The sequence below is a fragment of the Trypanosoma cruzi genome, genomic scaffold (genome assembly GCF_000209065.1).
Source record: "Trypanosoma cruzi strain CL Brener 1047053517145 genomic scaffold, whole genome shotgun sequence".
Taxonomy (NCBI): domain Eukaryota; phylum Euglenozoa; class Kinetoplastea; order Trypanosomatida; family Trypanosomatidae; genus Trypanosoma; species Trypanosoma cruzi.
In genome coordinates, this window is record NW_001849571.1 from 209,720 (window position 1) to 222,928 (window position 13,209).

Genomic DNA, 13,209 nt, shown 5'->3' on the forward strand with positions numbered 1-13,209 from the left:
TCGTATGGTCGAAAAGGGTATGGCGTTCGCTGTGGCCTCACCACCGTAACCATTGAGGGAAGGGAAGTGCTGCTTGTTACCACGCCAGTGTATTTGGAGGAGAAAAATGGTAGGGGTCGGCTTCATCTTTGGGTGACGGACGGTGCACGTGTGCATGATGCTGGGCCGATATCCGATGCAGCTGATGACGCTGCTGCCAGTTCCCTGTTGTATAGCAGTGGGGGCAATCTGATTTCGCTGTACGAGAATAAGAGTGAGGGGTCATACGGTCTTGTTGCTGTGCACGTGACTACGCAGCTGGAGCGGATAAAGACTGTGTTGAAGAGGTGGCAGGAGTTGGATGAAGCCCTAAGAACGTGCAGATCCACTGCCACTATCGACCCGGTGAGAAGGGGCATGTGTATTCGTCCCATTCTTACTGACGGGCTTGTTGGCTATTTGTCTGGTCTGTCGACTGGGAGTGAGTGGATGGACGAGTACCTCTGCGTGAACGCAACTGTTCATGGGACGGTGAGAGGGTTCTCCAATGGAGTGACGTTTGAAGGACCCGGAGCAGGGGCGGGGTGGCCTGTTGCCCGAAGTGGACAGAATCAACCGTACCATTTCTTACACAAAACGTTCACTCTAGTGGTGATGGCGGTCATCCACGATAGGCCGAAGAAACGCACCCCCATTCCTTTGATTCGTGTGGTGATGGATGACAATGACAAGACTGTGCTATTTGGTGTGTTTTACACCCATGATGGGAGGTGGATGACTGTAATTCATAGTGGCGGTAGACAAATACTTTCAACAGGGTGGGACCCAGAAAAACCGTGTCAGGTAGTGCTGCGACACGACACGGGCCATTGGGATTTCTACGTTAACGCGAGGAAGGCTTACTTTGGCACCTACAAGGGGTCTCTTCTCCAAACAAACAGTATTTCACACATCCAATTCCACGGGGAGAGTGGGGAAGTTGCAGAGTCCAGCCATTTGTCACTCTTCAACGCCCGTTTGTATAACCGAAGACTCAATTCCAAGCATCTAAGATGGCTCATGGTCGGCGAGACAGGCCCAAAATACGATGATGGCAGCTCTTATTCTGCGAGTGCGTCCGAGGAAGGAAGCAGAGGTGGCAGCTCCATGCCCGCGGGTACGTCCGAGGAAGGAAGCAGAGGTGGCAGCTCCATGCCTGCGGGTACGTCCGAGGAAGGAAGCAGAGGAGGCAGCTCCATGCCTGCGGGTACGTCCGAGGAAGGAAGCAGAGGAGGCAGCTCCATGCCTGCGGGTACGTCCGAGGAAGGAAGCAGAGGTGGCAGCTCCATGCCTGCGGGCACGTCCGAGGAAGGAAGCAGAGGAGGCAGCTCCATGCCTGCGGGTACGTCCGAGGAAGGAAGCAGAGGAGGCAGCTCCATGCCTTCGGGTACGTCCGAGGAAGGAAGCAGAGGTGGCAGCTCCATGCCTTCGGGCACGTCCGAGGAAGGAAGCAGAGGTGGCAGCTCCATGCCTGCGGGTACGTCCGAGGAAGGAAGCAGAGGAGGCAGCTCCATGCCTTCGGGTACGTCCGAGGAAGGAAGCAGAGGTGGCAGCTCCATGCCTTCGGGCACGTCCGAGGAAGGAAGCAGAGGTGGCAGCTCCATGCCTGCGGGTACGTCCGAGGAAGGAAGCAGAGGTGGCAGCTCCATGCCTGCGGGTACGTCCGAGGAAGGAAGCAGAGGAGGCAGCTCCATGCCTGCGGGTACGTCCGAGGAAGGAAGCAGAGGTGGCAGCTCCATGCCTGCGGGTACGTCCGAGGAAGGAAGCAGAGAAGGCAGCTCCATGCCTGCGGGTACGTCCGAGGAAGGAAGCAGAGGTGGCAGCTCCATGCCTGCGGGTACGTCCGAGGAAGGAAGCAGAGGAGGCAGCTCCATGCCTGCGGGTACGTCCGAGGAAGGAAGCAGAGGAGGCAGCTCCATGCCTTCGGGCACGTCCGAGGAAGGAAGCAGAGGAGGCAGCTCCATGCCTTCGGGCACGTCCGAGGAAGGAAGCAGAGGTGGCAGCTCCATGCCTTCGGGTACGTCCGAGGAAGGAAGCAGAGAAGGCAGCTCCATGCCTTCGGGCACGTCCGAGGAAGGAAGCAGAGGTGGCAGCTCCATGCCTGCGGGTACGTCCGAGGAAGGAAGCAGAGGAGGCAGCTCCATGCCTTCGGGTACGTCCGAGGAAGGAAGCAGAGGTGGCAGCTCCATGCCTGCGGGTACGTCCGAGGAAGGAAGCAGAGAAGGCAGCTCCATGCCTGCGGGTACGTCCGAGGAAGGAAGCAGAGGTGGCAGCTCCATGCCTGCGGGTACGTCCGAGGAAGGAAGCAGAGGAGGCAGCTCCATGCCTGCGGGTACGTCCGAGGAAGGAAGCAGAGGTGGCAGCTCCAATTCTTAGAGTCAATCGCGGGTGGAAAGTGAAGAGGTGAGCTTTGTGCATGAGAATGTGTCTTGGGTGCTGTTACTTCTGCTGGGGCTTTGGGGTTTTGCGGCTCTTTACTGATATTAAAACGGCGTTGTTGCTGTCTCCAGCGGTACAGCGTATATTTACATTCTGATGGTTTTTTACATATTTTATTGCTGTTTTTTGGCGGGTTTATAAATTTTTTATTTTATTTTTGACCTTTTATTTTTGTATGTATGACTTTATATGAATTTTAATTTTAATTTTTTTTTTTTTTTGTATACCTATTATACTTATTATTATTATTTTTTTGTGTTGATGTGTTTTTAATGTCTTTGATAATAATAATAAATAATAAATAATAATAATAATAATTGGGTTTACTGACTGATGCCGTCCAGAATTTATGATAGATGTTGTATGCGATCTACATAACGCTGTGGATGAATGTCGAGGGGACAAAATTTTTAAAAAAATATGGCAGTTGGGTCGAGTGCTGCATGATGTTATGCAGTGAAATATAAATGAGGCGTGTTCATATCGTGAAGGGGAGAGTGGGGAATTGAAAAAGACTTAAACTAATATATATATATATATATACGTACGTATGTATGTTTGCTTTCTTTGTGTGTGTATGTATGCTCTCTGTGTATTTATTTATTTATATGTGTCTTTATTCAGGCATAATACAAAGGTACTGCTGTGGGATATTGTATGGAAGATATTACATGACATTTTTTGTATTTATTGTTTTTTTTTTGTAAAATAACAATCACAAAAGTAATAATGATACTTATTATTATTATTATTATTATTATTATTATTATTATGCAATTTTTTACATTTAACGATCTGCGTGAAAATTGCTTTGAGTGCGTAGTTTTTTTTTTTTTTTTTTTTCTTTTCTTCCGTACTTGTTCCTTTATTTGTCTGCAGACTTGAGTTGTACCATATATATCCATATATATATATATTTATGAAAATTTTTTTTTTTGTGACTTCTGCGGTACTTATGTGCATATTTGCTTCTTGGCATGGCTGCCTTCTCTTTTTTCTTTTTTTTTGCCTTCACGTCTCTGTAGACATACAACTACCCTCGCACGACACATATAACGTTTTATTGCACGTGGATGGTCCTAACTTGCCGGCAATTGCATGTGGTTGCTGCGTTCTTCTGTGGCTACGAAAGGGGAACATGAGAGGGCGGTGCGCATGACCTCATGGGACATGGCGTGACGCCGTTGGAGGGCCCCGTGAGGCGTCCGCGGTTTCACGGGGGAAGAAGAAAATTAACCCGCTGGAATAGCTGCCGCCGAGCCCGTTCTTGCTGGACGAGTTGAAGCGCGAGTACAGACACACGGACACCCGCACGGTTGCTGCGCCGTACTTCTTCCAGCACTAAGATGCCGCCGGCTGCAAGACTTTGCGGTGCCGCCACAAATACAAGGAGGAGAACAACATGCAGCGCATGGAGCACGTGTGTGAGTTGCGTGGCGGTGGCATGCCGTAGGCTATGGAAGAAGTGGATGACACGGAGCTGTTGGACTGCGGGGGGAGGTGGCAGACGCAGCAGGAGAGGATGACGGGCTACACGTGCTGCAGGTGAGCGCGGCATGCCGGTGAGTTTTTCTAAAGAGGGAGTAGTAACGCTGACGGTAATAGTGACTGTGAGGGTGTGAGGAAGGGGGCAATCGATCAGCACTCCTCTCATTGTTGTTGTTTTGGTGCGTGACTCTCATTGCTGGATGGGACGGTGCATGGTTCAGTGACTTGTGTCTCTTCTCTCTCCCCTTTTGCTTTCACTCTGCGTTGACGGGGAGTTAGTTTGTGCTGAAGGCTACACGCAAGTGACAGGAGTGATGACGATGATGATGACTGGCCGTGTGCTGCTGGTGTGTGCCCTCTGCGTGCTGTGCTGCGGTGCTGCAATGGTGATGGCGGAGGCCAATGTCGATAAAGGTACCGAAATGAAAAAAGATGAATCATTTGACAGTTCAGAGCTTATTTCTGGTATTGTTGGCGCTGAACAACATGTAACGCAGGATTCAGTCAGGGAAGGTTCCGAAAACGGTAATCAGTCTTTGGGTGCACAAACGGGAAATGGCATCAACCAGGATAATGGTGTGATCATAGCATCACCAGCAAGCACAGTGAGAGGGGAAGAAGAAGAAGAAGAAGAAGAAGAAGAAGAAGAAGAAGAAGAAGAAGAAGAAGAAGAAGAAGAAGAAGGGGAAAGTGTTGATGCAGAAGGGGAAACCGAAGAAATTGAGGAACTCAAAGGTCCAATTGAAGGCGAAGAAACATCCCAATTAACATTGCCGCAAGAAGGAGTACTACTACCATCAGAACCATTAAAAACGACACTGAATGGAAACCCAGCAGGAACTTTAAATGCAACACCAGCGAAAGGACAGCCCCGCTCTGATGATGGCTCCGCCCAGGAAGAAGGACTCAAATTACCAACACTACAAGCACCTGCAGCACCTGCAGCACCTGCAGCAGCGGCAGCAGCGGCAGAAGCAACAACAACACAAACAAAAGATGAAAACCCCTCCTCTGCAGATGACCCTTCAGTGCAACATGTAGAAGCATCTCAACACGACATGGAGTTAAGAAGTGCCTTACGAAAAGAAGGAACCATCCCCACCACAGTCACCAAAACAGACGGACCAACAGAAGTTAACGCCGAATCAACTCCAACATCACCCTCAGCTTCCAAAGGTGCCATTACAAATGACGCTGACGAAGGAAATGAAGAAGGCATTCAAAAACACGATCAAGCACCTGATGGTGAAGCGACGAAAGAAGCACAACAAGGTGAAAATAAAGAAGAAAATACAAATAAAACAGCAACTCTTGAAGCCGCAGCTATAACAAATGATACTGCGACTCATGGCGACAGTGACGGCAGCACCGCTGTCTCCTGCACCACCTTCCCTCTTTTGCTGCTTCTTCTTGTTGTTGCGTGTGCGGCTGCTGCTGCGGTGGTGGCCGCGTGAGAGTGAGAGAGAGCCGTGCACCGCCCGCACACACACTCGTCTTTCACTCACTCTCTGTGTGTGTCCCCTTGCATGGACTCTCGCCCTCACCTCATCCCACGAAGCACACACATAATGTGCCTATTGTATATATGCATGCACACCCATGCATGCCCGTTGGTGCTCTCTTTTGCACCACACGCACCGCTGCCGTCCTGCCTGGCTGCATGGGCGGAGCACCATAACTGTTTCTGTTTTGTTTTTATTGCATTGAGTGGGCGACCTCTCTCTCTCTCTCTCTCTCTCCCTGTGTGTGTGTTTTGCTTTACGGGAGCAATGAGAGTGTGTGCGCTGGTCGTCCCACGCTTCGGCTTTTTCTTTTGTTCTTTTCATTGTTTTACTTGTGTTGTGGTTGAGAGCACCGATTCTGCTTTTTTGATTTGCGGCATGCTTTGACTGCATATGACTGAATATTTCTTTTTGTTTTCACATCGTTTATCCTGCTGAGGAAGTGGCAGCTACTTGTATTCTTGTAAAGCCACCGCGTTTTTTATTCCAAATAAGCCATGCGGCAGTTGATGCACGTCACCCACAGTTGACTGCAGCGGTTTTGGTGCTGCCTGTGATGATGACTGCGACGCGATTGCCAGCGGGTGCTTCGTTGTCACTCTGGCGTATTCTTTTTTCCTTCACAATGTGGTGCGTACCGACGGTGCGTGGGCGTCTCTGCTGGTAGTGAGGCACGTGCGCCTCAAAGCGCAGGAGATGCGTTGCAGGTGTGCAGCGTTGTTTTAAATAGCCAATGGGCGTCTGTTCCCGTGAAGGCGACAACAACGGCCCGGATGGCAGCAGGAGGCACTGCGGCTTTGTTTTGTGTTGCACGGCGGCTTTATTTAACAGTGCATTTGATGTTAATTTTGTGGGGCTTTTGTGGGTCTTTTGTGGGGGAAGGAGGGAGGTTGAGGGCATTAGAACTGAATTCCTTTGAGTGGCTGCTTTCAGTTGAATTGCGGCCAGTCGCGGCATTCTTTTTGGTGTTTGGCAGCTCGTCTCTTTTGTTTACTTTCCACTGCAGCAGCTCACACCCGTCTAAACAAATGTTCTTCGGATCAGTCTTATCCACATGCTGCAATGCGTGGTGCGTGGAGTATTTGATTGTGTGGGGAGGTGCATTGGAGTGACGAATACTTCTGTTTGGTGTGTCGCGGTGTGTCGGAATGATGTTCGGATGACATGTGAAGGGTGTTGTTTGTGATTTGTGTGTCTTCTCTGGTGGAGCCGACATGTGTGCGGGATTGTGGCGTTGCTGGCTGACGGTTCCACGTCACTTTTCGGCATTCCTGGATGTGCTGAGGAATGACGGCTTGCGACCAGCGTGTTGGTGCTGCTGGCGGGAATAAGTGCATCGGGAATAGGCCGTTTCCTTTTTCCGTGCTGGAGCCGATGGACTGGCACGAGGCCACCGGCTGCAGGCTGCCTGCCAGCACGTGTGAGCAGCGGATCCATGCACACACCGACGCCCATCGCAAGAGCGTGTGCGATCACAGTGGCCTTTTGTGGCGTGCTTTTGTGGGCGTCAGCTCATCGAAGAATGTGTGAAACAAACGGCTGACTGCACACGAGGAAAATAAGTGCGTGCACTGTGCCGTGTTTTAGCGTCGATGGCAGAGCAGCAGGAAGCCCGTGCTGGCAACTGAGATGTTTGCGTCGCGAGGGATGTCGGTGTTGATTTTGGATCGTCGAGGGTGAAGCGATTTTGCTGCTGCCCGTGTGTGTGGCCACTTCGGCAGAGGGCGGACACAAAAGGGAGGGATGCAGGCGCTGCGTGTGTGTGCAGGTGCCATGCAACAACGCCACAGCAAACGTGCTGCGACTCGGTGACCCTCACATCGCTGTGGTCCTCACGAACAGCCGAGGCACGGCCCACACCGATGCACTTAGTGGACGGAGTGAGGCATCTTTTGAGGCGCTGCAGGGAACAGGATGTGTTGACGCAGCCACGACGTGCATGGAGTGTCACGATGGCACAGTCGGCTGTGGCTGGCGGAATATTTACTTCTCGGAGGCAACAGAGAGAGAGAGAGAGCTGCTCCTGCTGCTGGCGTCGTTGCTGCCTTTTGTGGCCTCCCATGCCGATTATTGTCTGTCCGCTGATCATGGGTGGTGTGCCTCCACTAGTGACGTCGTCTGCAGGCATTTCACAGCACCAGTGAAACACACATCACGTCGCATGCTTTGGCTGTGGATATGGTGTCGTGAATGCAGCCGGCATTATTTTGCCCGACTCCTTTTCACTGCTTTGCGACAAATAGATGCGTCCCCGCCCGAGCCCTTCACTGCGGCTCCGTGTGTTGTACTGCCAGCACAATACGCTCCTGTTGTCTGACGCCTGGCTGACAGTCCAACACCACTGCGTTGGGACATGCAAGGATGTGGATTGCCGCTCACGGTGTTGGGCACCGCTGTTTGGATGCGGCGGCCACACGAGCGGATGTATTGTGGCACAATCAAATGCGTGAAATACGCGGAATCACAGCGGCTGCAATAATATCAGCGGTGTGGCACCACGGAATATGTGAGAGGGGGTGATGCATGATGAATCACAGTGGGCGGCATGCGAGGGAAGTGCACCGCGACGGAGCGTCACCCCGCCCTCAGCCTGCAGGGGAATGTACACCCACAAAATATATGGCCGAGACACCACCAAACACACATGCCCTTCCATGCACCAATAAATAGGAGCGAAGGTGCGTTCTGGTGTGTGGGAGTCCACTCACATATTTTCATTTCCACCGCAATAAACGGTGAGGAATCAGGTGCCACAGCAACGAAAGGAAAACAAAAGCATGTATTGCAACACTTTACCAGCGAAAGGAAGGAACAACACAAACCGAATTGTTGGCTGCACCAACACAAGCAACATTCACAAGAGGAAAGAAAAATTGTGCACCCTGCAGGAATCCCCAACACACGACCCAGGCATGAAGGTTTGCCCTCCGCAAAGCAAAACAAAACAGCGCATGCGGACATCGGCCAACATTAAACAGAAACACAAATAAATGGTTGCTTGCTTCATTCCATTCCTTGCGCCCATATTTTTTTGGTTGTGCTGCTGCTACTGCTGCGGTGGTGGCCGGGCCTGCATGAAGTGGTGTGCGTTGGATATGAACGAAGGCCAAAGGCAACTGAATTATTTTTTGGTGAATATTGGCTGCACTTTCCGTGGACCAACAATCCACGTGGTGTGCGTGGATCATTCCTTTTTATTTTTACTTTGCTTTTGTGTTGCTGTGTGCGCTGCACCTCCTCTTGTGTGTGTGCGTACCCTCCGTGAGGAGTGCCGTCACGACGGACCGCTCTCGCCATATGTACATGCGGTGGAGCCTTGTGTGCCGCTCCTGTTTGCTTCTCCCTCTTCCATCTGTGTGTTGGTGCTGCGGCAGGGCTGTGTGTGTGCGTGCCTGCTGCCGTGGATTGGAGTGTGTGTCGTGCGTGGTGTGCGGCGTACGGTGCATGCCTGGCTGCTGCCCTCTCCTCATGTGGTGTACCCTCTGTGTGTGTGTTTGCCGCACCTCTCGTCTCCCCTGTTGCTCTCCATGTCCCTCACTGTGCAGATCAGCTCCACACCACTGAACGACCACACTCACGATGAGGACGATGTGCCGTCTGCTGTGCGCCCTGTTGGTGCTCGCCCTGTGCTGCTGCCCGTTCGTATGCGCGGCTGATACTGTTGAAGACGAATCTGCCAGCTCGATTTCGTTGTCCTCTCAGTCCGAAGAGGAAGACGATGCCGATCTGAGTCTGGATTTAGGTACGGACACTCATGCGGGACCGGAAAATGAGAGGACCGGTGAGGGAGGTTTACAAAATGAGGAGTCTGCCTCCCCAAAGGGTAAAGAGGACAGCGTTGAGTTGCAGACACCAAATGCAACCACTACGACCACTACGACAAAGGCGCCAACCACTACGACCACTACGACAAAGGCACCCACTACGACTACAGAGGCGCCAATTATTACGACTACTGAAGCCCCAGATAATAAGACGAAGCTCAAACAGCCACGTCTTCGCGAAATCGATGGCAGCCTCAGCAGCTCTGCGTGGGTGTGTTCCCCGCTGCTGCTCGCCGCATGCGCGCTGGCGTACACCGCTGTGGGCTGAAGAGGTGTGTGTGGGCTGTGCTTGCCAGCACTCAAAGCCACGGGGACATGTGTACGTCTAATCTGATCCGATGTATAAAGTAAGAGTAATTATAATGATCGTTTTGCTTCATTTGCTTCTGCTGCTCTGCTGTGTGCTCCGCGCTGCTTCCTGTATCCCTCACGTTGAACGCATCGCGGACACACTCATATGCATGCGCACTGGAGCTCTGGTTAGTTTTTTTCTTTTCTTTCTTTAATTATTGTTTTTTTATTGCTTTTAAACTTCTCTTTACGCGGTGGTGCGCGAGTTCTGCAATCGTACTGATTTCAACTGTCTCGTGTTTTGTGCTTGCTTCTGCAGCGCTGCTGCCATTTGTTACTGTGCGGTGGCTGTTGCGTGGCTGTGTGACGTGTCCTTTTGCTTTCACTCTGCGTTGACGTGTTGTTAGTTTGTGCTGAAGGCTGCACGCAAGTGACAGGAGTGATGGCGATGATGATGACTGGCCGTGTGCTGCTGCTGGTGTGTGCCCTCTGCGTGCTGTGGTGCGGCGTATGTGCGGTGGAAGTGTCAAAGGCCGATGATTCTGAAACTACCGATGTAAGTCAAGGTCCAGCAAAGGGGCCACCGCCTGGACCCGCAGGCAGAAATACCGGACAACAGGAATCTTCAGGCCAAGTCAGTCAAGGGCTCCAAAACGCAGAGGAACCGTTGGATTCAAAAAATGAGGCGGTTGATAATCAGAGGAAGGATTCTAAAATAGAAACACCAACGGCCGACAAATCAGTGGACGACAAAGGAGAAGCAGAGAAAGGACAAATAGGGGGAGGAGCAGGAGGAGAAGAAAGTGGAGAATTACTTGAAGAACGAAAAGCGTAGCCGGATGGACAAGGTAGCGAAGGACAAGCAAGACAGGCAGGCAATGGTTCAGCGAAAGTGGGAAGTCACTCATCAGCAACAACGCCATCAGAAGGGGAACGACAAGGAACTGGCGAACAATCACCGCCAGCGCCTTTATTGCCGGCAGCATCAACACAGGGACATGGAGCAGCACCACCAGCTTCACTGCAAGGAGCACCAGCAGCGACACTGAAAACAAATGAAAAACCAGTGGAAAACCCAAGAACAGAACCAGAAAAAGAAAAGCTGAGCTCTGAAGATGACGTGTCCGAGCAAACGTCTCAAGGAGTCAATGACGGCGTGGAGCCAAACAATGATTCACAAAAAAAGGAAAATGTTTCCGTCGCACTAACCGAACAGAATAGAGAATCTGACGGTGATTCTGAATCAACACAACCACGGCACTTAGCTGTTGGTGATGCCTCTAATATTGACGCAGAAAGGGGCACTCAAATAGGATTGCCGAAGAATAACCCTACAGCTAACAGTGCAGTAACAGAAGGTGCAAAACGAGGTGAAAATAAACATGGCAACAGGAAGGAAACATCAGTCAAAGCCACAGCTATAACAAATGACACAGCACGTACAGGCGACAGTGACAGCAGCACCGTTGTCTCCCACACCACCTCCCATCTTTTGCTTCTTCTTCCTGTTGCTGTGTGCGCGGCTGCTGCTGCGGTGGTGGCCGCGTGAGAGTGAGGGAGAGAGAGCCGTGCACCGCCCGCACACACACTCGTCCTTCAGTCACTCTCTGTGTGTGTCCCCTTGCATGGACTCTCGCCCTCACCTCACCCCACGAAGCACACACATAATGTGCCCATTGTATATATTGCATGCACACCCATGCATGCCCGTTGGTGCTCTCTTTTGCACCACACACACCGCTGCCGTCCTGCCTGGCTGCATGGGCGGAGCACCGTAACTTTTTCTGTTTTGTTTTTATTGCTTTGAGTGGGCGACCTCTCTCTCTCTCTCTCTCTCTCTCCCTGTGTGTGTGTTTCGCTTTACGGGAGCAATGAGAGTGTGTGCGCTGGTCGTCCCACGCTTCGGCTTTTTCTTTTGTTTTTCATTGTTTTGTGGTTGAGAGCACCCATTCCGCGGGCTGCGTGTGTGTGATGATATGAGTAATTTGTGCGTGTGTGCTATCTGCCTCTCTTTCTTCCGTTGCTTTCTTTGGACTCTCTTGTGCCGCACAGCTGCTCTGCAATTATAGGCGCTGACAAACGCACAAGCACACACACACACACACGCCATTATGCATACCCTGTAGAGCGGCGTGATTGCTGAGAACGCACACGCAAGATGCTGGATGCGGCGGCCCTGGCGAGGAGGGAAGAAAGCCGCGTTTTGTTTCTTTGACATGTTGCTGGCATGATGTTGGCGGCATGCAGCCAGTGAATGGTGTGGCATTGATGGTGTCTGAGAAGAATACCTATCGATTCCCGTCCAACAGCTGCACCTGCCGAAGTGTTTCTCTTGTAGTAGTTTTGCCGACAGAGGATTCTTCGGCTGTGCGGGGTGATTTCCGAGTTCTTTGGAGGCAGCTGCAAAACGACTGGCTGCAGGCGTCGGTGCTGTGGAGGACGGTCGTGCTCTTTTGCATTCCGCCAGTCGATTTGTGTGTGGGCCTTTTTCGTTGTGTGGTGGCGCGCGGCGAATAACGACGCACCCGCCGTGACTCCTGCTGCTGCTGGTGGTGACCGTCGCTGTGTGTTCCCGGTGCACTGTTTCTCCGTCTCCTGTTCCGTGTGTCTGTATGCGTGAGTTGTTGTTGGGAGTGACTGCGGCGGGGATGATGGTGCCACTCTCTGTGGATGGGTGGCTGTGTTTACTGTTGTACCTTTTTTATTGGGTATTTCTTTTCTATTCATGTTTTCTTCATTTATTTCTTACTCACACAAGGAGGAATTTACGACTAATCGCTACTGTGAAATTGGAGGGCACTGAAAGGACCAACAACAGTACACACACCGCCCACACACACATATTTATATGTTCTCACGTGTTGCTGCAGTGAAGGCACCCCGCACACACAACCGTCGCCGCGTGACCGGATCCAGCGGGAGGAAGAGGGAAGGAAGAGAGAGTGAGCCGCAGAGGCCCAACATGTCCCGGCGTGTGTTTGCTTCCGCGGCGCTGCTCCTCCTCGTCATGATGATGTTCTGCGGCAGTGGAGCTGCGTCCGCTGGTAAGGAGTCAAGGTCAGGAAAGGGATCGGAAACGGAGAAATATTTTGATTGGAGAGATACAAAAGATGGGGAAGCAGTGAGTTCGCTCCGTGTTCCCAGTCTTGTTGAGATGAACGGTGATGTGTTTGCCGTTGCCGAGGCGCAGTTGAAGGATGAAAGCGGCTTTACTGGGATTGCCTCGGAGCTCTTGACGTTAACTGGCCAGGAATTAAAAGAATTGGTTACAGATCGAGTGAAGACACAAGTACTGGTGGAATGTCCATCCGACAAAAAGAATTGTGCCTCCCATTCAGAAGTTTCGGCTGGTTCTCAGAGTGAGAAGAAAGTACATGTGAGCCGACCAACAACAGTCGTGCAGGGAAGTGATATTTACATGTTTGCTGGAAGCTACAGTTTTGAAGTTACTCATCAGACCTCTTCTGAGGCTCAATGGGGACTTTTGCTGGCGAGGGGCAACGTCAGTAATGATGCGATCAGAGGCAACCGAATTTATTGGAGCGACGCTTACGTTATCCCGTGGATCCATTTTGAAACACAACACAAATCCTTGACAGGGCTGATTGGCAGCGGCGGATCGGGTGTTCGGATGAAGGACGGTACGC

General features: G+C 51.5%; 3 protein-coding genes and 2 pseudogenes across 3 annotated transcripts, besides 17 other annotated features; all 5 read left to right on the top strand.

The window, feature by feature from the left end:
- On the top strand, nt 1-1,140 carry Tc00.1047053511595.10 (annotated as a pseudogene; the record flags this gene model as incomplete).
- Nucleotides 1-1,445: a sequence feature (heterozygous, Esmeraldo-like haplotype).
- Nucleotides 1,446-1,778: a sequence feature (areas not merged during assembly with more than two copies in the genome that could not be assigned to a particular haplotype).
- Nucleotides 1,779-2,581: a sequence feature (areas merged during assembly that could not be assigned to a particular haplotype. This can correspond to areas where the two haplotypes were merged or to regions with more than two copies in the genome that were merged during assembly.).
- Nucleotides 2,582-3,504: a sequence feature (heterozygous, non-Esmeraldo-like haplotype).
- Nucleotides 2,599-2,710: a sequence feature (T-rich).
- Nucleotides 2,739-2,775: a microsatellite.
- Nucleotides 2,982-3,013: a microsatellite.
- Nucleotides 3,194-3,230: a microsatellite.
- Nucleotides 3,281-3,308: a microsatellite.
- Nucleotides 3,361-3,394: a sequence feature (AT_rich).
- Nucleotides 3,505-11,392: a sequence feature (areas not merged during assembly with more than two copies in the genome that could not be assigned to a particular haplotype).
- Tc00.1047053511595.30 (mucin-associated surface protein (MASP), putative) lies at nt 4,260-5,399 on the top strand (the record flags this gene model as incomplete). The annotated part of the gene is made up of 1 exon (XM_802379.1): nt 4,260-5,399. One exon carries the CDS (start codon nt 4,260-4,262, stop codon nt 5,397-5,399), a length of 1,140 nt encoding a protein of 379 aa, XP_807472.1.
- Nucleotides 4,560-4,634: a microsatellite.
- Nucleotides 4,871-4,931: a microsatellite.
- Nucleotides 5,662-5,687: a microsatellite.
- On the top strand, nt 9,027-9,539 carry Tc00.1047053511595.39 (mucin TcMUCII, putative; the record flags this gene model as incomplete). The annotated part of the gene is made up of 1 exon (XM_802380.1): nt 9,027-9,539. One exon carries the CDS (start codon nt 9,027-9,029, stop codon nt 9,537-9,539), a length of 513 nt encoding a protein of 170 aa, XP_807473.1.
- On the top strand, nt 10,005-11,111 carry Tc00.1047053511595.50 (annotated as a pseudogene).
- Nucleotides 10,316-10,373: a sequence feature (GA-rich).
- Nucleotides 11,379-11,406: a microsatellite.
- Nucleotides 11,393-13,209: a sequence feature (heterozygous, non-Esmeraldo-like haplotype).
- Nucleotides 12,411-13,209, top strand: Tc00.1047053511595.59 (trans-sialidase, putative; the record flags this gene model as incomplete). Its single annotated transcript, XM_802381.1, has 1 exon — nt 12,411-13,209. A coding segment is annotated over one exon (799 nt), but the record flags the coding sequence as incomplete, so codon positions are not given.